This window comes from Etheostoma spectabile, chromosome 14 (genome assembly GCF_008692095.1).
Source record: "Etheostoma spectabile isolate EspeVRDwgs_2016 chromosome 14, UIUC_Espe_1.0, whole genome shotgun sequence".
Lineage (NCBI taxonomy): Eukaryota > Metazoa > Chordata > Actinopteri > Perciformes > Percidae > Etheostoma > Etheostoma spectabile.
In genome coordinates, this window is record NC_045746.1 from 2,870,239 (window position 1) to 2,893,769 (window position 23,531).

General features: G+C 41.3%; 1 protein-coding gene across 50 annotated transcripts in view; it reads left to right on the forward strand.

Annotated features, from left to right (window-relative positions):
* Positions 1 to 23,531, forward strand: part of clasp2 (cytoplasmic linker associated protein 2) — an 85,765-nt gene that overhangs the window by 59,979 nt on the left and 2,255 nt on the right. Inside the window, exons 9-44 of one of the 50 annotated variants that reach the window (XM_032535647.1) lie at positions 1,541 to 1,614; positions 1,736 to 1,828; positions 1,961 to 2,106; positions 2,573 to 2,708; positions 2,851 to 2,921; positions 3,082 to 3,141; positions 3,243 to 3,320; positions 3,576 to 3,743; positions 4,266 to 4,306; positions 4,663 to 4,815; positions 5,549 to 5,572; positions 6,158 to 6,175; positions 6,899 to 7,000; positions 7,228 to 7,254; positions 8,357 to 8,383; positions 9,776 to 9,949; positions 10,158 to 10,202; positions 11,533 to 11,640; positions 12,005 to 12,067; positions 12,554 to 12,660; positions 12,753 to 12,776; positions 12,952 to 13,107; positions 13,809 to 13,900; positions 13,984 to 14,047; positions 14,792 to 14,851; positions 15,159 to 15,161; positions 15,658 to 15,821; positions 16,118 to 16,196; positions 18,741 to 18,884; positions 19,081 to 19,224; positions 19,322 to 19,428; positions 19,908 to 20,049; positions 22,235 to 22,430; positions 22,548 to 22,741; positions 22,832 to 22,960; positions 23,245 to 23,451. In XM_032535647.1, coding sequence (XP_032391538.1) covers positions 1,541 to 1,614; positions 1,736 to 1,828; positions 1,961 to 2,106; positions 2,573 to 2,708; positions 2,851 to 2,921; positions 3,082 to 3,141; positions 3,243 to 3,320; positions 3,576 to 3,743; positions 4,266 to 4,306; positions 4,663 to 4,815; positions 5,549 to 5,572; positions 6,158 to 6,175; positions 6,899 to 7,000; positions 7,228 to 7,254; positions 8,357 to 8,383; positions 9,776 to 9,949; positions 10,158 to 10,202; positions 11,533 to 11,640; positions 12,005 to 12,067; positions 12,554 to 12,660; positions 12,753 to 12,776; positions 12,952 to 13,107; positions 13,809 to 13,900; positions 13,984 to 14,047; positions 14,792 to 14,851; positions 15,159 to 15,161; positions 15,658 to 15,821; positions 16,118 to 16,196; positions 18,741 to 18,884; positions 19,081 to 19,224; positions 19,322 to 19,428; positions 19,908 to 20,049; positions 22,235 to 22,430; positions 22,548 to 22,741; positions 22,832 to 22,960; positions 23,245 to 23,451 — 3,620 coding nt within the window. The remainder of the gene's footprint in view (positions 1 to 1,540; positions 1,615 to 1,735; positions 1,829 to 1,960; positions 2,107 to 2,572; positions 2,709 to 2,850; positions 2,922 to 3,081; positions 3,142 to 3,242; positions 3,321 to 3,575; positions 3,744 to 4,265; positions 4,307 to 4,662; positions 4,816 to 5,548; positions 5,573 to 6,157; positions 6,176 to 6,898; positions 7,001 to 7,227; positions 7,255 to 8,356; positions 8,384 to 9,775; positions 9,950 to 10,157; positions 10,203 to 11,532; positions 11,641 to 12,004; positions 12,068 to 12,553; positions 12,661 to 12,752; positions 12,777 to 12,951; positions 13,108 to 13,808; positions 13,901 to 13,983; positions 14,048 to 14,791; positions 14,852 to 15,158; positions 15,162 to 15,657; positions 15,822 to 16,117; positions 16,197 to 18,740; positions 18,885 to 19,080; positions 19,225 to 19,321; positions 19,429 to 19,907; positions 20,050 to 22,234; positions 22,431 to 22,547; positions 22,742 to 22,831; positions 22,961 to 23,244; positions 23,452 to 23,531) is intronic. The other 49 variants (XM_032535648.1, XM_032535660.1, XM_032535661.1 and 46 more) reach the window with 49 other exon arrangements.

Below are 23,531 nucleotides of genomic sequence, written 5' to 3' on the forward strand. Positions count from 1 at the left end.
CTGCAAACGGAGCCATGTGTTGAAATCGACCGTAATTCTTCTTTAATTTAAAAATGTAATATTCTCATCCTAGTGGATTGCTCTCAGCTCCTCCTTGCGCGCGGCCTTGTTTTGCATTCTTTGTCTTATCTTTCCTTCTCCTCTCTTCTTCTTTAGTAAGGAGTTGTAGGTTGTGTGGTCCGCAGAGCTTCCAGCTCCCAGAGAAATATGATTAACATGCCCATTACTGCCAGGAAGTCCATAGAAACACAGGCTGATCCCACTGACTTAAGTGTGTGGGGGTGTATGAGGGTGATGTGTTTTTGTGAATTAACCCTCTGAGACCAAAGGTCATTTTTACAATTAATTGTCGGTCTGGTTTTACTTTCTAAAATTGCTTGTAAAACATCAACCCTGCTGTCCACAGTCAATTCATGAACATCATTTTGTTTCAGGACAAACTGGGCTATTACAATATGTGTGCTGCAGTGAGGTCCCTTGAATGTTAAAAATGGTTGGTTGTCAAAAAAAAGACCTTAAAGACAAATTAATATATAGACATCACACACAGAGCAATACAAGCTAAGCCAATCTCCTGTCTAAAACACTTTTCATATCTCTTGGGAGACAAACTGTGATGAAATAATACAGAAATTCTACAGTTGACAATATATATATACATTTAAAAAAAACAAAAAAAAGGTACGGACACTTTTGCCCTCATGACATTCCCTTATGCCAATAATCTAAATAATAATGTCATATTTATTTATATCACACACAGCAATGCTACACAAGCATTTGAGTTGTCTAAAACAATTCTTCTATATACTTGGAGTTATCCAGTGCAAAAATAAATGTAATGAACATTGACTCATACAACTTATATAAACTATTTACATTTCTTCAAAAAAGGCCCAAATGTATGCCAAATCCCAAAACAGTGATGCATTCCTTTCTGTAGAATAATTAATTAATAGACAATCACATTAGACTAGTCTGCCTTGGAGTGATCTATCTTTCCCACTATATGCTATCTTTGTTCTCGCTCAGATGCGTAATGTGTGACCGCCCTGCCTCCCATTGGTTGAAAAAAAACATCAACACACTCACAAAATATGGAAGATTTACACAAGACTGTAGCACGGAGCTAGCAGCAGTAATGACCAAGAACGTGATAAATTATGGACATCAAGTGGATAAATCTTGGATGTAAGAGTTTGGATTTAATGAACAATGACCCTGAAAAAGGCAGAAGTTCCAGGCTGGATAGAAAATCGCCTGTAAAGGCTAGAAAGACACCCCAGTGACAGCTAGCTCTTTAGCTTTTAGCTGCAAAAATCGGTGAGGCTCTGTCTTTTATAGTTTGTACGTGATTATTAAATATGAATTAGAGGTGCCGTTTTGGATCATATACAACCCCTTCAGCCTCAGAGGTTTAAACCAGAGTCACAAAACCAACCAGTACAGAAATCCTTAAATGCTGAAGGCTGACAAGCTATTGATTAAATGCACACATATACACTTGCACACATTAAATGACTCTACTCTGATTTTCTAGTATCCAAGGAAGGTGCTGGAGGCCTTGATGAGGAGGACTTCATTAAAGCCTTCACAGATGTCCCTTCTGTCCAGGTACACTACACATAGGAGCATAAATGCACAGTCACCCTATTTAATAAACAAACTACACGGGCTATCGAGGTTAGACTGTCTGAGACGTTTATCTGTTTTTCTTCACTGTGTCTCTATGCAGATTTACTCCGCGAGGGATCTTGAAGACAACCTAAATAAGATCCGTGAGATCTGCTCTGATGACAAACATGATTGGGACCAGAGAGCCAGCGCTGTCAGTATTTCCACCTTCCGTGCATTTCCTTTTTTCCGGTTATGTAAATGAAATTACCTTCTTTGACACTGCTTTGTTTGATCATTGTTGGTGTCTTTAACGTCTTCTGTTGTATGTTTGTTTATTTTACAGATGAAGAAGATTCGCTCATTGTTGGTTGCGGGCGCGACCAGCTACGACTGTTTCTACCAGCATCTGCGGCTACTGGATGGAGCCTTCAAACTGTCAGCTAAAGACCTGCGCTCACAAGTTGTCCGAGAGGCCTGCATCACTGTGGCGTGAGTGTTGATTATAGATCAATGACTGCAGCAATGACTGCACAATGTGTAGTGAGAGGAAACCGGGGCTGTGTCCAAAATCATTCACTACTTCCACAATAAACAGAGACACAGTAATTTAATTTATAAGGAACAGTAACTTCTTGCACTCATTGATCATTGTCATTTTGTGTCATCACTGGCAGCTGTTGAGTTGCACATTGGCAGTTTTGTCGGTCAAATAAACTTATTGCATTGCGGGTTAGTTAGCAAAAAGAAGTGCTCATGGCATTGACGCTCTTTTTTTTTTGGTTCCATTGGTGTCAGTTTTTGAGGGCACTATAAAGTTAATAAAAGTGTGATTTTGCACACAGTCCTGATTAATGAGATTGCACTCAACCTTTGTTCTGATGTTTACCACAGTTTCGATAGTGCTTTGTGTTCATAACGTATGCTTGTTATGTATTTGTTTTGTGTATTCTTATAGCCACCTTTCATCAGTGCTGGGGAATAAATTTGATCATGGAGCGGAAGCCATCATTCCCGTCCTTTTCAACCTCATCCCCAACTGTGCAAAAGTCATGGCCACCTCTGGTGTGTTGGCTATCCGCACCATCATACGGGTGAGTTTTACATACACACATATAACTTCTTTTAAAATCCTCGTTAAGGTTGTTTGTGGTCAGTGTTACTGCTGTAGTCTGATTAATAGATTTTTTTTCCCCTTTTGCATCTTTCACGCTCTGCTTCCTTTACTCTCTGCAGCACACCCACGTCCCCAGGCTCATCCCCCTGATAACCAGTAACTGCACATCCAAGTCTGTGTCTGTTAGAAGGTGAGATTAGCAAAGGCACTTATGTTGACACTACAGTAATTTAAAAAAGCCTAGTTCGGTAATGAGCAGGTCTCAAATAATAACAGCTATAAGATTATAAAATGGCTAACGATGATGCTGTTAAGTAATGTTTTTTGTGATGAAAATGTGTCATCTCCAGGCGCGGTTATGAATTCCTGGACCTTCTACTACAGGAATGGCAAACCCACTCTCTAGAGAGGTGAGGATTGATTCCAACAAGGTCCAAAATACGTTTTAAACCTGCTTTTCTACTTGTTCCTACTTAGTGCACCTTTTGTATCTATTTATCTCTCCTTGCAGGCACATGGCAGTTCTGGTTGAGAGCATCAAGAAGGGAATTCGAGATGCAGACTCGGAGGCCAGAGTGGAGGCCCGCAAGTAAGACACACACAGGCGTTTCTGAAAATCTTATTATATGAAAGACAGGTAGTGTTATATAGCACCCTTTTTTCTGTCTTAATCCCTTTATTTCTCTCTTTTTCCTCTTTATCATCATCATTTTTCTCCCTCCCTCCTCCTCTACCTCACCCATTTTTTTTTTTTTACTCCTTTTAACTTTTTCATTTGTCTATCTTCATTTCTCTTTCTCTGTCCATCTCCATCTCTTTCCTTCTTCCTTGCTGCGTCTTTCAGGGCTTACTGGGGTCTGAGGAACCACTTTCCAGGGGAGACCGACGCTCTCTACAACTCCTTGGAGCCATCGTACCAGAGGACCCTTCAGTCCTGCCTGAGGAGCTCTGGCAGCGTGGCCTCACTTCCCCAGAGTGACCGCTCCTCATCCTCCTCTCAAGAGAGCCTCAAGTAATCAACGCTCAGCCATGCTCCTTTGTAGTTCTATAGACCTCTATGTTTACTTTAGGACTACCTTTGAGTCTTAAAAAATAGATTGATGCTAGAGGAAAAATGTAATAGAATTAGATAACTAGATTATTGATTAGAAGAATGTACCCTATGTGGAACAAATGTAAAAATGCAGGCTTCAGGGGCACAGAGGACATAAACAACTGACCTCTGTTTGAGTCACCATAAATAACCAAAATATTGTCTGACACACAGATTGTTTTATTTCAAACAAATCATAATTTTTAGTTGAATTAGCGCACATTCTCTGAATAACCCAGTTTCATGTGCTCTTTCTGCCCTAATTTACGCTTCAGTGTGTATTTGTTTACCTTTGATGTTGTCCACTCTACTTCATTGAAAACATTTTTAGCTTATATTTTGTCAATGAGAAGAAAACAAGTTGTTCATCACCCAGCATTACTTTAGCTATGGGATTTTGTTTTGTTGTGGACTGACCTACTTTTCTCTCTCCTCTGGCAGTCGGCCTCTGACTTCTAAATGGTCTGCAGCTCCTGGGCGAGGTGAGTCAAATCCACTCAGACACACACAGTGGCAGAAACACATGCAAGCTCTCTCAAACAAATAATCTCAGGCTCACTCACTCCTGTGAAAGCGCACATACATTATGACAAACATCAGCTCTTACAGAACCATTTCCCATCATTCTCATTTACATCTGCCTGTGTCCGTACAGTCACATCCTGTTATGTTGTTTTTATGTTACCACACACATGTACACACATACGTGTATGTGTTTGTGTATTTCTGTAGGGTATCAGTATTTGGGTAGTGTGGTACCTGCATGTGTTTGTGATGTAAATATCCCCTCATCACCTCCCATCCCTTCTCCAACACACTCCTCCTCCTGTCCTATCAGTCCCTGCGGGTTCAAAGGGTGGGTTGTCGTCGGCTTCCTTGCAGCGTTCCCGTAGTGATGTGGATGTAAACGCAGCAGCAGTCGCTAAGCACCGGCACGTTGGACAGACCAGGGCAACAGGGCATCTGCCCCTTGGCTCCTACTCCTCACTGGGTAAGGGCCCTGTCAGTCAAGTTAGATGACTAATACGGCAGTGCAGACATTAGTCGGCATGTAATCAGCAGGATGTCAGGCAGAGATGACCCCATCTGAGGAGTCCTCTCAGATCAGCTCAGAAGTAATAGTAGTTCTAAAGCTTCTGACAGGTTGAAGTAAGAAGTAAAGGTCATCCTCTCTAAAGGCTCGCCACATCTACAAAACAATGAAAAAGGATGAACTTATACACACACACTTCAGTGCCTGGACTGGCCTTTCTCCTCCCCACTCCTGTACTCTCCTCTCCTGATGCCTCCTCATTGCCTGTTAATGGATTCTGTATATGTTTTGGTATGACTATTTTCTGTGTGCATGTTTTGTAGATAAATATCGTCCTCTCTGTTTGTTTCTCACTGTTTCAATGTTGACCACTGTATCTGCATGGTTCTCTGTTAAACAGATGTTCTGTAACTAATAGAGACTGTGCTCCTCTCCTCTCTTCTCTTGTCTCTCTTCTCTCATTCTGTAATCTTTTTCGTCATTTTGTGTTTCCTGGTTACTGACACTTTTGTTTCAATTTTCATTTTCCCTTTCTTGGGCTTTCTTTTCCTTTTGTGTTTCTTACTTTAATAATAATTTAAATCAATCCTTTCCATTTTGTTTTCCTTTGTTTCTTCCTTTTTCTTTCTTTTTCTTTCTTCCCCCTTCTCTCTCTCTCTCTCTCTCTCTCTCTCTCTCTCTGCCACTAAAGATGATGCCTCTGATAAAACGGATGGTAAGATCATCTCACTCTCCCTCACCAGCGACAACCTACTCATGCTTATCTTTTCTCCTCTTTTCCCTTTCCTCACTTCATTCCAGTCCACCAGTCCATATCAGCTTGTTTTGTAGCAGTGTGTGGCCACAGCGCCCCCTGCTGTGAGATGGCATTCATCCCTCATTTACATCACCATCCTACTCATCATATCATGAATCATCTTATTTTTAATACAGAAACAGTCTAACTATCAACACCTGCATTAAACTGTATCATTCAGGTATTGAGGCTTTATTAGGATACTCTTAGGGTGTGTTGTTATAGTGCTATCATACTCCTAAAATTTTAAATGTAACTTTATTGTGATTGGACAGAGCAGAGAACAGGTATTTAGACAATAAAGTGCAGTTTAGCATCTAACCAGAAGTGCAAAACAACAGTAAAGTGTAGAGTAATGTACATAGTCTATACATAATGAACAGTACTATATAGAATAAATAGAGAATCTAGAATAAACAGTGAGGTGGAAATGCTAGATATTTACATTTGGAAACATGAGGGGAAATGTAATATTTACAACCTGCTCCTTCTTTCTGTCTGTAGGGACCAGGTCAGACAATGGTAAGATCGTGGTTAGTTGGATGTGTGTGGGGGCGTGTTTTAGGGATGTTCTAATTGGGAAAGTTGACAAATTTAGTTAAAGTTTGTTGTTGTCTGCAGAGTAATCACCAGGAATCCATATATTGAAATTATTTTATTATCTGTAGTACTTTCAATTTAAAATAGTACAAATGTGTTATTTAATGAATAAATTATTACTTTACATAAACAAAAAGTGCAGCTGTAAGTGGATTGGATGATGCAGTGCATGGGGCTAAAGTGAATGATATGAATCAACTGTGGGTTGTAGTAATATTAATACATAGCTGCCAGAGCAAATGAAACATGAGCTTACAGGTTCTTTTGGTTTCCAGGCTAGTAATATCTCACAGTGACTCACAAAATGCTGCAAGATGTTGGATGATAGCTTCCTCAAATCAATCAATAGTTTAAAAAAAATAATTAGCTGGGTCATGACAAGTTTCAAATTTTATGTACGCCCTTTTCTGACACTGGTTCATAATCCACTGAAGCATCCCTGGTGTTTGTAACTGTGTGGCTGTATCTCAGAGTTTAGTTTAGGATCTGATTTTCAGCAGCTTCCAGCATTAGTGGCTTTTTGTCAGCTGTAGTGCCTTTTAAGTTCTTTGCTGCGTTCAACTGTTTGTAATGAGATTTTTGAGCATAGACAGTACAGCGGTGTTTTTGTATTTTTACCATATTTTTCCCTTTGCATACATACAGGCCGTGTACGTACCAAGCAGCCCTTATCCACTGCCAGCAGCATGTCTAGCCAGGTGGACTCACGAGGACGCAGCCGCACCAAGATGGTCTCCCAGTCACAACGTATGTACCCCCTTCCACCGACACACAGCATGACTTAAATCAGCTGTGGTTGGAACATTTTGGGAATCAAGTCCACTTACCACGTAACATAAACAAATGAACAGCAACAGAATGGGGTGTGTGAGCTTCTTGGAGTGAGTGTTTGCAGTTTCTCAGGCTCTTTGGTTTTATTACTTGTTGCCTTCACGGTGACAATAAGCTCTATGTAAATGTTTTTGTGCCTTTAGGTTCCGACGATTCCGATTGCACACCAGGTATTCTGTTTGTGTGTCAGAGTCAGTGTGTCTATCTGTGTACCACAGTGGGAATGGTGGCCCACCCGCTATTGCTCTCATTCTGATCAAGATGTTTTGTGTAAAGAGCAGTGTCTATGTGGGTTTTAATGTGTGTGAGTGTGTGCGCCTTTCTATGCATGCTGTGTCTCATCACTGAGGATGGTGTGGTGGACAGTTTCCTGTGCTCTAGCCTAGCTCTGGCTGTCATTTAGGTTATTGAAAATACTTCAACAGACACAAAGGAAAACAAGCCACTGAGCTAACTACTATTGCAACTCATAGAGCAGATGTGCATTTACCTGCTTTCTTAGAATACTTGTTGCTTAAAGCGAGATGGCTTTAAAGGTGGACAGTGATTGGACCACAATCCACTGCACCAATCAGATCTGGACATTTAAAGACCAAATGAAAGTTGCCTGATCAAGAATTCAAAGCCCAAATCCCAAACAAAACATTCTAACTGGGTCAACTGGGTGGTGATGGAACAGCGGATATGACACATGCCTTTGGTGTGGGAGACCCGGGTTCGATTCCCACTGTGATACATCAATCAATGTGTTCCTGAGCAAGACACTTAGCTCCTAGTTGTTCCAGAGGCGTGCAACCTATGACAAATATAGCACTTGTAAGTCTTTTTGGATAAAATGAGTCACCTAAATCACATGTAATGTAATGTAACAGAAACAGAGGAAGTTGAACAAAGTCTCAGAAAGATTTCTACGTGTATGTGTGTGTGTAATGGAGTGTATGGATATTTTTGAGCATATTTACTTTGAGGCATTTTCTTTTCCTCATTGTGAACAGGCTTTGCTTGATACATATGCCAGCTGTCCCAACATGCACTGCTTTTTCCAGGCTATCATCTGCTAGCAACACATTTTCAATACCTAGTTTGTATTTAATAATACATTGATTTATTTATTTATGGAACACCAGGTTGCGCTCCCATCGCACTCTATGTTCTAACTCCCATGAATCTTCTTTTGCGCTAACTCCCAAAATTCATATGGTTTAATCTGCTGTTCCTTCCCCCTCGCCTCTGCTTTCCCCGTCCTCCCAACCAATGGGCTTAATGGCTCAGGATCTCAGTCTGCTACCCCTGTTGGTGGTAAGATTACAACGCTACTTCTTTTCCGCTCTCTTTATCTTTTCTGCCTTTCCTCTGATGCCCTGACTCCCCCATACTTCCCATTTACCCTAAAAGGTCACTTAAAACTCCTCCCATTCTGGCATGCTGGTATTTGTAGTCACATGGTTAACATGGCTTTTATGTGATCATGCTAAACGCACTCCTTTGGGAGCCTCATGTTTCTGCACTCTTATGTGTGCCTGGATGTAGTTTTAAGATTGAGAAGACTGAGATGAGGAGGGAAGGGAGAGTTCATTGGCAAATATAACAAAAAATGTCATGGGGGCAAAGTCAGGATCAAGTTTTTTATTTTTTTTTATTTCATAAAATTGTAAAAATGAATACATCATCAACTCAAGTCACAAGTGGTGATCAACATAATAGAACAATCCCCATTTAGATTTTCTCCTTTCATTTCGATGTATCTGTTTAGCTTTGTGTCACTAGGTAATAGTACAAATTTGTGTTTGGCTTTAATAGATTTTGTGTGTCAGTGATAGAGAGTCTGGTCTGCGTGCTCATTTTTAATCATGCTGAAATCCATTAAGCTTGTGTTGTCTTGAGCTTGTTTCCCAAAAGTCTGTTCACACACTTTATATTCATCACTGCAGAGCTGCTTCTCCTGTGTTTGTCTTCAGATTGATAGTAATGTAAGTCATTGTAGAAATAGAATTGTGGACTTTGCATTTGGAGACAGGATGTCATGGAGAGGAGAAATTGAAACCTCTGTTATCAAATGTGTATTTGTTTTGGACAATAACCTTCTTCAAAGAGACAGGATTTATTGTTATCTTTATAACTTATTGTTATCTTTATCTTTATTGTTTTTGTCTGTTTTGTATGTGGCCTATTTACACAACCATGTTATTTATGAAAACATCTAAACTTGTTACTAAAACATAAAGCAGTCTTTTAATATACTGTAGGCTATACAGTACACTACCTTTTTACTTTAGTATTGCATCAACCTTAATTACATTTTAGTTAAATGCATTTGTTAAATGTTTTCATTTTGTACAAATAAGCGTCAACACTTGTAAAATGCACTTTCCTCTTGGTCTGGTTTTCAACTCTCCTAGCCCCAAGAATCCTCTTTCCAATGACATCCAACACTGTAAAGTTTGCCATTAAGTTCTGTGTATTTTCAATATACGTAGTGTATGTTACAACATTTACTAAAAGTATTTTAAAAAATTAAGTGAAGGGCAGTAACAACTGTCTTTGTCAGTCAAACTAGTCACCACAAAGGGGGATTTCCTTTTTTTTCATTGCTTTCATTGTCAAATTACACTTGTTGCCTGAGTGAGGCTCTGACTTTCTCCCTGTTTTTGTATTTTGTCCTCTTCTCTCTCTCACTCTGTCTCTCTGAAGCTGGCAGTCGGAGTGGCTCCCCGGGTCGTGTGCTGACGAGTACGGCCCTGAGCACCATGAGCTCAGGGGCCCACAGAGTGCTGGCTGGGTCAAGTGGGGACAAAAACAGACGTAGCCGCATCCCCCGCAGTCAGGGCTGCTCCAGAGACTCTTCCCCCACCCGCCTGTCTGTTGGTAAGTAAACTATTAGTGGTTAATTTTATATTTGTCTTCTGCATCAGTTTTATAACAATTGCTCAAATATTATTTTTTTGGGGTTTAAAAACTCAGCTGTAGACACAAACAGCTCACACAATCGTGCACATACCCTTGGATCTCAACTTTTTTCCCCTCCTGCTCCCTGTCCTCATTTCTTCCTGCCCCTGGTACTTCTGTCCTCTAGCTCCTTCCAGCATTAGTTCTATCTACAATGGAGCAAACAGAGGAGGTAAGCCTCCGACCTCAACGAGACCTTCCTGCTATACATCTCTTAACCTCTATCTATTCTCAGCATCATCTTAAAATCATCTCTCATTCTTCATCTCAATCCATCATTCCCGCTTTCCCAATCCCTCCCATCACATCAAGCCGAGTAGAACCCATCTCTCTAACCTGTCTCTAACTTTATGGCTGTGTTTTATGGTGATGGGTGCCCATGATCAGGAACTCCTCCTTCTCTTTACTAACCTGTTGTCAGTGGTTGGTTAACGGACCTTCTAGCAGGATCAGTGAAGCTTCATCAGGGCTTGGTAACCCTTTGGTAGGCTGTGATTAACGCTGATTGGCTGGGTAGATGCTGAGGCTGATAAACAGAGCAATGAACGGTTAAGTTGATTGCGATGCTACTGGATGAAAATGGCAAACGCAGATCCTCCCTTTGCCCATCCCTCGATTGCTTAATTAATCGCAAATCTTTTCCTTGTGTGTGTGTGTGTGTGTGTGTGTGTGTGTGTGTGTGTGTGTGTGTGTGTGTGTGTGTGTGTGTGTGTGTGTGTGTGTGTGTGTGTGTGTGTGTGTGTGTGTGTGTGTGTGTGTGTGTGTGTGTGTGTGTGTGTGTGTGTGTGTGTGTGTGTGTGTGAGAGAGACGCAGGGTGATTGTCTGAGTGCATGTGATTATCAGACAAGTTTTTCATTTATATGTGAGTCCTTCATTCCTCTGCTTCTTTTGGGTGCATCTCAGCTATAGCTAAGAAAATTTGTCAATCCACAGAAAATTAATCTGCAACAATTTTGAGAATCTTTTAATCGTTTAACTCGTTTTTTAAACAAATATGCCCAAATTCACTGGTTCTAGCTCCTGAGATGTTAATTCTAGCAGGTGTTTTTAAATAGTAAACTAGGAAACAACAAAGGAGAACCCAAATATATAACTGTTAGTCAACAATTCAAGCAATTTAAAGACCCTTAACAATTTGTGAATCGACAGGAAAGTAATGTGCAACTATTTTGATAATTGAACTGGTTCTTGCTCTAAAATAACAAAAAATAAGTCAAATCTGTTGAAATGCTCCCTTGAAGTCAGTCGACTTGTACTCGTATTCTCTCTTGTTTTCCGTCACTTTTGCCTGTTCTGTCTTATGTCTTTATCATGTAAGGTCCACTCTCTGTCCTTTGTCATTGCTCATGTTTGTCTTTCTTCTTTGTCTTTTTGGTCTTTATGTACGTTGTCCTTTGTGTTATTACTACCACTTTTCTTATCTCCGCTGCTCTTCCTTCCCCTGTTTACCCCTCATCTTTCCCTCTGCTGCGGTGCGGTGTTGTTACCCGGGTGGCGTTAGCTCGGGGCAGTCGTATCCCTCGGCCCAGTATGAGTCAGGGCTGCAGCAGAGAGGCCAGCAGGGAGAGCAGCCGGGACACCAGCCCCATACGCTCCTTCACTCCCCTTGGTGAGTAGCAGTAGTAGCCAGATACCCCAGGAGGAATGACTAGTAGACTCAAAATGAATAGGATATGGAGGAGAAACCTTTCTTTTATACACAAAGTTAGTTCAAACCAGAGAAATGGAGGCTTTTATTTTAATTCAGTTTTTTTATTGAAACCAAATTTATCAAAATCTCGACCGTTTAAAAAGTTGAGGGTGATCAAAAAACAATCCCTTGCATGTTTTTCAGCCTTTCTTTCTACTCTCACACCCTGTTTGATCAGTGTTAGGGTTGCGTGTGTGTTTGTCTCTTGAGTGTGTGCGGGTGTATGCGGGTGTGTGCGAGTGTTAAACTCTGTATTGTATGTGTGTTTTAATCTTGGTTGCAGCAACGCGGAGCTACTCTCGCTCCACTGGAGCTCTACACACACCTGACGCTTTTGGTGCTGCAGGTGAAGGCTGAGTACATCTATTTCTCCGTACCTCACCCATCCACGTCGCCTTAATTTGTGTTCGCTCACCCGTTCTTTTGCTCTCTTGCCAGGCATCTTCTCCTATATTATTTATCAACCTGTTACTTTTCTTGTCCATCAGCCCCTGTGTGTGTGTTTTTTGTTTTTGTTTTTACTATTATTATTCTGCTCCAGGATGTCGAACCTTCCAGTGGAATAGCATGTTTCCGCCTGTTCAGTTGACAGCATTCTCCCAGTTTTACCATTTTTCTTTATTTAGCTCTGCCCCTTTTTGGAAAGGATACCAACGTGTTTTCTGTAAATTATACTTTCTCCCCCAGCAGTACCTGCAATGTCACCTAACAAGTCATCACATCAACTTACAGGGGTGGCTCTTGGGAAATGTAGTGTGCGTGGGTTGAGAAGGGATGATGAGGGGAATGGTGGATATTCAGAGGATCTTTCTGTCTGTCTGATTTTGTACAGGATCAGGTTTTGGCATCAGTCAGTCTAGTCGTCTCTCTTCCTCAGTTAGTGCCATGAGGGTCCTCAACACAGGCTCAGACGTAGAAGAGGCTCTTGCAGATGCACTGGTATGAAAACACTTGCAACACGTATACATTAAAAACACGTAACAGTTTGTGTTAACTAACCCCTGGTTCTACCTGCTGTTTAATGCTGTCAGCTGTTGGGAGACATGCGGTCTAAGGTCAGCTTCTTCTTCTACGTGTGTGTGTGTGTCTGTGTGTGTGTGTGTCTGTGTGTCTCTGTGTCTGTGTCCTATTTAAAGCAGGGGTGTGATTGCATGTTTTGTGCCTTGTATTACTCTGTTTTCACTTTCAGTATAATTTCATCTCCTTTGGATTCCTCTCCTCCACCCACAGAAGAAGCCAGCACGGCGGCGGTACGAAAACTACGGCATGTACTCTGATGACGACGCTAACAGTGATGCATCCAGCGCCTGTTCAGAGAGGTCCTACAGCTCCAGGAACGGAGGAGCCATCCCCACCTACATGAGACAGACTGAAGACGTAGCTGAGGTTTGCTGCAACAGCAGTACAGCAGAAAACTCTTGTGAACCAGATCAGTCATAATGGCAAACAACACGTATCAAAAGACACGTGTTCCAGACAGAAGTGCACACTTTCCAAAACTGATAAGATAAAACCTTTAGAGTGCATTTTGTCTTTTATCCAGGCAGATTTGTCTTCTGCTCAGTGTGTTTTGCCTCCTATGGCATGCAGAAAAGGCTTTACTGCTAATCACATACTCATACATATATATTGTACATTAGGCCTTCACGATTAAGCGTTCTAAAATCGTGATCTTGATTTACCCTGTTCACGATTACATTTTTAAATGACTTTAATTTGTTTTTGTTTTTTAATGACTTTGATTGACTGCATTCCAAACGCTTCTTTCTTCTGTGAGTTTTAAACATAGACTATATAAAAAGGTTTTTAAAGCGCTGCAATGCTCTCCCTTCATTGAAGCCTCTATGTTCACAGGCTTTTGGTGATGTGCTATAGATGCCAAATGCTAGTTTGGTCAAACAAGTTAAATTTGGATTTCAGATTATTTTGTGTACTACAACTTTGCAGTCATGAAAATCTTTGCAAGAATTGGAAAGCCACGTCACTTCAGTATCTGGTTAAATATTTCTCAATGTCATTACTTCTCTTGTGCCTATATAAAGTCTCAACAGGGCTTTGTTTGTGTCTGTATTTGTGGTTCTTGCCAGGTGCTGAATCGTTGTGCCAGTGCCAACTGGTCAGAGAGGAAAGAGGGGTTGTTGGGCCTACAGGCGCTGCTCAAGAACCAACGGACCCTCAGGTCAGCCACAGAACAGGCTAATCTGTTTTCAAAAAATACAATGATTGTTGATTTTCATCTAACTGTTTGTTTTTCATCTGCAGTCGGGTAGAGTTGAAGAGGCTGTGTGAAATCTTCACCAGGATGTTTGCAGATCCTCACAGTAAGGTATGAGTGCATACAGCGCAAGTACTCGCACTAAGACGCACAACACTCACTCATTTTCTAATATCATGCCACATAGATTCATAATTCACCCACTTTTATTTTACTTTGGTTTCAAAAAATTTGTTTATCCCCACCATTCTTGACAGTACCGGATTCTGCCAAAATAAACACAAGGATTTATTTGTTAATATATATGGGCACCTTTTAACACTCAAGGATGTTTAAACTTATTCAAAAGACAATGTTTGTGATAAATAGGCCAAAACGTATTCTCAGATGTACACACACACACACACACACCGATATTTACACTCAAACATAATCACAGGCATGCAGAGTGTGCAACGGACTGTTTTCTAACGGCACGACAAGCCTGGGTTTGCGTGTGACCTCACACTCTCTCCGCCGTCCTGTGGGATTGCTCTGTCACTGTTCAGCGGCCAAAACCGCCAGCTGCGCTCACTGCATTCACTTCCAATCCCTCTCTTTCCCCTTTCTACCTGCAGTCTGAAGCGACGACACTGACCGCGCACACACACACACACTAAACGCTCTTGAATATACACACAAATATTTGGGCTGCCAGCTCTTCTCTGACTAACTAGCTGCGTTTCAACCTCTCTAACACTGCCACTGTTTTTTTCGGCGTTTTTGAATGCCCGCTGCCTCACACGTCATAAGGTGTGTGAGCTGAACCCCTCCCCTTCCCCTTCGTTTGACGTTTGACGATTTGATGAATTTCAGCGAGACTGCAGCAGAGTGTACGGCACGGCAGAATCCGGTATAAGCTCAGCCTCCTTCAAGGTACTGCATCTCACCATGGATCCCTCTCCTGCCTTCATCTATCTATCCCACACCATCCCCACTTCTTCTTTCTCATCTCCCTTTTTTTCAACGTCTCTGTTTTCTTACCTAGTGTGCACAAAACGTTACTTTTTAAAAGGTTGAAAGGTTAGAAGGTTGTTGCTTTTATTTATTTGACTCTATTTCCATTTAGCAAATGTTGGATTAAAGGCATGGATTTTGAGTTCATTCCGGTTTTCTTTGTCAGGATGCTAACAGATGTGTCTCTCTCTCCCCCATGCATCCCCCACTCTGGAACTCTCTCTAGAGAGTAAGTTTGGCCAATCAGTGTTATCTGTATTCATACATTGTGTTTGAACAAAATTTTAACCAAACTAACCTACCTCACAAAAGATTACCTGTAACTACACTGGGCTTCTGAAATGAACCACTGTAGGCGTGTAGGGATGGTGACCCTACACTGTCTGATTGGTGTTAATTCTTGTCAAGTAATAAACACATTGTGGTTGTCTTCTAATACTAACATAATTATTATTATTAATTTGGGTGATTAAATTAATTGTTGATTGGAAATGAAGGTGGGCTGCTGCAATGAGTGAATAACCACTAACTTCATTATGGGAACTAATGCTACTCACACATGATACTTCTTCAGCATAACCTTCATGTATCCTGTAATGACACTGTAAACGCAGGACTAGTTGTATGTATGCATATGTGCATGAAATGTGAATTGTTTAGTGACTGAGTCACTGTCACTCAAAGTGTGTGTGCGTGTGTGTGTGTGTGCGTGTGTATGTGTGTAGGTGTTCAGTATGTTCCTGGAGACACTGGTAGATTTCATCCAGGTCCATAAGGAAGATCTGCAGGACTGGTTGTTTGTCCTGCTCACACAGCTGCTGAAGAAGATGGGAGCTGACCTGCTTGGCTCGGTACAGGCCAAAGTTCAGAGAGCCCTGGATGTCACACGGTGGGTGTTGGGCTATCACAGTACAGACTGACATTAGGGAATATAAATTCTTTACATTTAGATTATTTTTTACATATAAAAGAATAAATAGACCTCCTAGGATCAATGCTGCCTTCTCTGTCTTGTTTATACACATAAACAAAGAGAAAATATAACACAAATTATTGTATTATTGTTTGACTCTTTTGGTAACACCAACATTTATCATAACCTTGCAAAGATCCTTTTACACTTGAGATGTGTTTCTTTGTTTCCTGGAAGTTAAATTAGGATTTTTTTTCTTTTCTTTTCAATAGAGAGTCTTTCCCCAATGACCTCCAGTTTACTATTCTAATGAGGTTCACTGTGGACCAGACACAGACGCCCAACCTCAAGGTAAGTGTGTGTGTGTTTGTAAGTGTGTTTGTTTGTGTGTAAGGATGAATTTAAGGCTGGAAACTCAACAAAACTGCGTAACCATGGTAACCGCTGTACTGATATGACCTTATGCCTACCCAAAATTAATCTAGCCTCTGCACTGGAGTTTTGCTCTGCTACAATGTGGGCACTCCCTTCAAGCTTTCCTGCTCTAACTCCTCATCATCCTCTCATACTTTCTTCACTAACCCTTCTGTTAGAGCAGCTTCTCCCCTCACCAGTATCACCTAGCTCCTTACCTTCGCCTCAAATTCTTGTACTTAATTTCATAATCCTTGCTCTTCTCACCCCTTTATCTCTCTGTCTCTCTGCCCAATATTTGACCCCATTCTCACAACTTTTTTATTCCTTATTAGTCTTTCTTTTCTTCAACCTTCTAACTAGACTTGGGCAGTGAAAGATAATTTCGGCATCACAATTTTACCCGTCCACCACAATATACATTTCCTCAAGGTTATTTTCGCTCTTCATTTGACTCTGTGTTATTTCACTGCCGTTTCAACACCTTCTGGTATTTAAGAGAAAACAAAACTCTTAATAGTCAAAAAACATTGTTTGCAGACTCTGTCAGCTCATAGCGTGACCTTTCAGCTCACATCACCGACTAGGAGAGGGCAATATTTCAATAAACACTGACAGTAGAAATATGTTTGTGGAGGATTTTGCAAATCAATGACTACGTTCACATGCGCATAATATTCAGTTTTTTGCCCTTATTTCAAAACTAGCGATTCTCTGACTAAGCTGTTTACATGGCAAATGAAAGTGAACATGCCACTAATGGGACCATTCACATGCAACCGAGTGAAAAATGTATTTTTTTTATTATTATTTTTTTTACCAGCGGTGGGAGACTTGTTTGACCTGCGAATACAGCCTCTCTCTTTTATTTCTTCATCCAGCTTCTTGAAAAGGTCGGCGTAGCAATGTGTGCGCATATCCAAAGACCTGTTGATATCCAAGTCTTTGATAATGTTGAATGCCTCCTTCTTATTGGGTCTGCAGCCTTGCAAACTGTTGGCTGGTTGGTTTGTGTACCGCAACCATAACAACAGCACAGAGCTGACCATAAGCCTGCGGTGAAAACCCAAAGAATGTCTCTAAAACCTGAATATGTGTACGAATGTACGTGTCTTAATCGGAAAATGCTACTGCATAGTCGGAAAAACAGCCTTATTTGGAATATCCAACCGGAATATATTGTTTACATGACTTGTGTCAAATTCTGAATATTGTCATATCTGGAATAATAGTGGAATATTGGTGTGCAATCTTGGATTTACAGTATTTTTACAAATGCCATAAAGTACCTGGATTTTTCTGATATGCAATTCACTGGGCTTGCTAAAATTCAACATTTCAATCTAGTTATTTTATACTTATCTTCTAACAGCATTTTAATTTAATTTTTTGAAAAATATATCAACATCACACTATAAAAATACAAACAACACCCTAAAGATACTGCCTGAGGTGACTTACAAGATCAAGTCATACACTTTCCTTTCAGTGCCAATAAGTGTAGACATATAAGGATACAAGGAATACAATGTTGAGCATTTCAGCAGCGCAGCAGTCATACTCCATCCCATACACTTTAGCATTAAGCTTCATGAACCACTTTTTTGTTGATTAACTTGGCATCACAGCTCTTTGCTGCCATCATGGGGCCTAAACAATTATATTATGTATTGCCTGATTTTCAGAATAATATCATCATGAAATTTCAGTATCGCCCAAGCCTACTTTTCACATCTTTTTACTCCTCTTAAACTTTCTGCACCCTCCCTCCGCTTTCTTTTCCTCTTTTGTCTCCCATTGCCCTCCCCTGTCCTCGTCCCCCTTGCTCTCTCCGTTGATTGACGCGGTGCTTCTCCTCTTTCTCTCTGAAGCCTGTACGGAGCTCGTGTTGCGGGCGAGGGCGAGGCAGGGGAGGGTCCGGGGTAAAATTGTTCCCCCCCAGAGCGCGGCGCCATGCCTGCTCTCTAGACGAGCAGGCTGCAGCCTGGAGCCAGTCCTCCCAGGTCAGTGCGCTCCGGGGGGAGCAATTTTATGGCGCGTGAGATAAGTGATTTGGAGGAGGTTTCTGGTCCTTGAGGTGCATATGGAAAGAGATGGAGGGAAATCAGGGCAGAAGTCAGTTGTTGTGGCGGTTTGGATTCTGCGGTGAATGTTTTGGATTTATTGGTTCCTTTGTTTTGTCATTTGTCATTGCTTTTCTTTTTGATTGATTTGTTTCCCACATTATAAAGCATGACCATGAATGCACTTTTATCTTCTCTGATTCATCCAATCATTTGATTTTTCAGACCTGCAAGAGTTGCATATCTGCTGCGGTTGTACATGTTGACTGTAAACGTTGGTGGTCACTTTTTTAAGCGTGTGATTGCAGTTTTGTAATTCCTTTATTTGTGTTTTTGCAGGTGAATATTGGCCATGCAGTTTCTTCGTTCTCAATCAACTTACTAATGATTTGTTTAAATGCACATTTTTGTATTACAGGTGAAGGTGGCCATTCTGAAGTACATTGAGACGCTGACGCTACAGATGGAAGCGCCAGACTTTGTGAACTCCAGTGAGACTCGGCTGGCCATCTCTCGCATAATCACCTGGACGACTGAACCCAAGAGCTCTGACGTCAGAAAGGTACTGACACACAAACCTCCACCAGCTCAAAGCATATTATTTAACATTATCTAATGTTATTGGAAGGAATTGCCACTCACTTTGAATTATTAACACACATGCATGCGCTCACACACACACACACACACACACACACAGGAAATACAGTAAAGACTCTAAGTCTTTAACGGAGAGAGATGTGTTTGTTGTGTTTCAGGCAGCCCAGTCGGTGCTAATCTCACTGTTTCAGCTCAACACTCCAGAGTTCACCATGCTGCTGGCAGCTCTGCCCAAAACCTTTCAGGACGGAGCCACCAAGCTGCTTCAAAACCATCTGAAGAACACTGGCAATGCTGCACAGGTAACAAAGGCATGTTTCAGACACACGTGATAGTCTATGAGTGTAAATCATTATGCTGTAACATTAATGGGATAATTTTAAAACTTAACTTCCTCAGGCACCAATTGGCAGTCCTCTGACACGCCACACCCCCCGATCTCCTGCAAGCTGGTCCAGCCCGGTCACATCCCCCACCAACACCTCCCAGAACACCCCATCACCAAGGTAAAACACACACACACACACACACACACACACACACACACTTGGAAATATCCATCTCATAATCATTGACTTATTAGCATGAACACAGGACAAGATGTACACAGTAGAAAAGAGTGACGTCTACAGAGTTAAATGACTTATACCACTTAGTTTTACTAGAGACGGTATGGCTCGATGCGCTGCTTCTTCTTTTGTTTTTAGTTTGCAGTGTAAAATAAATAGTCTGACAATATATGATCAATACTGTTTTGTTTTATAATGTAATTATTACATTAAGTCAATGCCAATGTCAATGACATTTTTTTCCCCACTTGTCCCATCTATCTCAACCAGATGTTTGCCAGATTAGAAGTAAAAAATCAAACTATCGTAATATCATCTGACATATGTATCATACGTGCTGTATACCAATACCATGGTTGATATTTAGCAGGACTGTTTGCTGACTCATTTCAGTAATTGTAATTGTTTGTGTGCAGTGCATTTGACTACGACACAGAAAACATGAACTCAGAGGACATCTACAGCTCACTGAAAGGCGTCACAGAGGCGATCCAGAACTTTAGCGTCCGCAGCCAGGAGGACATGAATGACCCAGTCCACCGGCGGGAGGGAGAGGAGGTCAGTAGAGCAGACAGATGGATGCTGTAGGTTTTGATGCAAGTGTATCATCACTATGTGTATATCCGCTCATGGAACTTTTATGACTTTGAATGAGAACAAGTTTATTTAGTTTATGAGAAGAATTCTAAATTATTTTTGGATTATTTAACAACCCCTTTGCCACAGAAGATGAGATAGATTTTTATTGTCCCGAAGGAAATTTGTCTTGGACACACAAACAGTATCTGCTGTTTATAGAATTTAACACAACAAAGTGAGTGCATGCGTGCATACATACTGTGCGCACAGCATGTATGTATGTATGTATGTACTAACGTACGTACCCACTAGCCAACAAAATTGCACACTGCTTGTTGTACAACACATTATAATAGTCGTCATAATAGTCTAAATAAAATGTGCAGTAAGGGTAAGCAGCCTCATCCACATAAAATATACGTGTGTGTGTGTGTGTGTGTGTGTGTGTGTGTGTGTGTGTGTGTGTGTGTGTGTGTGTGTGTGTGTGTGTGTGTGTGTGTGTGTGTGTGTGTGTGTGTGTGTGTGTGTGTGTGTGTGTGTGTGTGTGTGTGTGTGTTAAGATAAAAGCAGCATTTTAAGAGTTAGGCTCTAGTTGCCTTGCCATTCAGGGCAGTTGGGACTACACTGGGGGACTGGGCTGGACTTAGGCGTCTGCCTGAAGGGAGAAGCTATTATTCGAAGTGAAGGACATGGGTGGGGTCTGAAAATATCTTCTTGACAAAGTATTTCATGCTAACTTTTGATTTGTGACCGTTTTTGCTGCTCAAAGCTACAGACATTTCACTTGGTACTCAAACAGTAATGGGTTTTAATCCATAGTCTTGTTTAGCCTTACAGCATGTTTCCAAAGACCTGCAGAGGTCTAAACACATACTATATGTGAACCTGACATCTGATCTATTTCACCACTCCCCCTACAGCGTCAGAACTGATGGTCACACATTAAGTGTTTATGGGACTGATGACCGTAAACTTAATCCTCTACAGCCACTGATAAAATAATGTGCATTTTTTTGTTATGATCCCAAAATTTTCTCAACAACAACTTCACCTTTCATATTTCCCACAAGTGCTAATTTTTATACTCTGCGTGTTCAGTCCAAGTTTAAATGTATGACTTCAGACGACATGCCAGGTCTTTTTGCGGTCTCTCCCAACAGCATGGTGTACTCTAGTACAGAGGTGTGACCTTCTGACATTTTCCGCATGAGATGCAACTGAAATCTTACCAGCCCACATGTCATCAGCCTGCCAATCACATCACACTTGACTCATTAAACCACCACTCAAGACAGTGGCATTTTAGTGGAGTGTAAATATACACAAAAACAAGAGCACCTTGACCCTCTTCACCCTGCTTCATTTGTCACCTTGTGTGTCAGCCTTCTCAAGTTCCAACACTGGGTTGTTGTTTTTTTTTATCACATCTAGGAAACTACATGCTGTCAACAAAAGAAATGTTTGCAACATTTTACTGATCATGTACCTTGAAGTGATCCCGATGAATAGATCTGTTTTTTTTGTGTGTTTTTTACCAGTATCTGCACCTTCTGAAACGGCGTACAGCCCAGCATTTTAGGATGTTTGTACACGTAACTTTTTTAGGGCATGTCAACGGGATCCTGGTGTGTTTGCTCGTTTGGTTTGATTTATTTCGTCCCTTGTGAAAGCTGTCGTTGTAACTCTGCTGTGGATTAAACAACTGGACTGAGACTGCTTTAAAAGGTGGTTCTGGTTCCAAGCCAACTCTGGTTCAGTTTGTTTTTGCTGTAAAAAGTAAATCTGACCAACTTCACAGGATTCTTTGATAGTCGATAAAGTCATCTCCCAAGCAATCAATATGAATATAGAAGATCACTTTGTAACTGTGGTATGAACTATATGTTTGTCAGCATGTGACTGCAGGGATTTCTAGCAAGGAGATAAATCATTGATACTATGTTGTCCAACTTTCTAGCAGTTACTATGCGTGTTGTGCTGATGATGCAGGATGACATGTAATTTTCTGATGTACTGTATGAGTTTCCTGTTTACTCCTTTTACTTTGATTTGATTGGTAGAAATGAAAGTCTGTTATCTAATTTTATTTGGTGTGAACCAAAATCCAGTTGTGAAAGTGACCTGAAAGTCCGAGCCTGTTTTTTTTTTAATCACATTTCTGCAGGGGGACAGCGGGACAGACGGCAGAGTGTCAGACTTTATGGACGGAGGTCGCATGGCTCTGGACAACAAGACGTCCCTCCTTAACACCCCCCTGCTGTCCTCCAGCCCCCGAGGAGCCCGCGATCACTTATCAGACTCTCCCTTTAAACATAATCGCAAAGACACCAGCATGGATGACTCTGAGCTTCTCACAGACGGTAAGCTAACGCATTCTATAAGAAAAACACAGACACATTGCACCACACAAAAACACGCACAAAAATTATATGATAATTGTCCCACGTTTATTTTTCTTTTCTATTGTCTCTTAACAGACAGCAGCCAGGACCAGTCGGAGCTGGTGGCAGAGCTGCTGAAAGAGTTGTCCAATCACAACGAGCGCATTGAGGAAAGGAAGGCAGCGCTGTGTGAACTGCTGAAGCTGATCCGCGAGAACACCCTGCAGGTGTGGGACGAACATTTCAAGACCATCCTGCTGCTGTTGCTGGAAACAATGGGTGACAGAGAGGTACACACACTCGCTACATTCCAGTGACACTGCAAATGCCACGCTAAACTCCTTTCCTTTAAACTTCTAAAATCGTTGTTGTTCTCCCAGCATGTTATCCGAACGCTGGCTCTGCGGGTGCTGAGGGAGATTCTCAGCAAGCAGCCCTGGAGGTTCAAAAACTACGCAGAGCTCACCATCATGAAGGCCCTGGAGGCTCACAAAGACCCCCACAAGGAGGTACGTTTACTCAAACATGTAAATTAGTAATCTTGAAAAGACTTTTTATCATGAGGACTTCAGAGAGTGTGAAGACATGGTCCAAAGGTTGTGTTTTAGTTTATTTATGGATGATCAAAATGTTAAGTAGAATTAAAAACATGTACACATCTGCTACATGATTATGAAATGTAATATTAACCCATTTCAAATAAAAAGATCAAATTAACACAGATTACATATTTAGGGTGAATTTATTGTTTTTCCAGTATCAGTACTGATAATGTTTGTGTGTGTTCCTGCAGGTGGTACGAGCAGCAGAAGAGACGGCAGCCATGTTGGCATCGTCCATCAGTCCAGACCAGTGCGTCAAGGTGTTGTGTCCCATTATCCAGTCAGCTGATTACCCCATCAACCTGGCTGCCATTAAGATGCAGACCAAAGTGGTGGAGAGGGTTCCCCGTGAGGGCCTGATGAGCCTGCTGCCAGAGATAGTGCCAGGACTCATACAGGTGACACACATGTCATATCTTTGAACACGTAATGTTCAAGCACTTTTAGAAATATGTTGGACAAATTAATCATGAAAAGT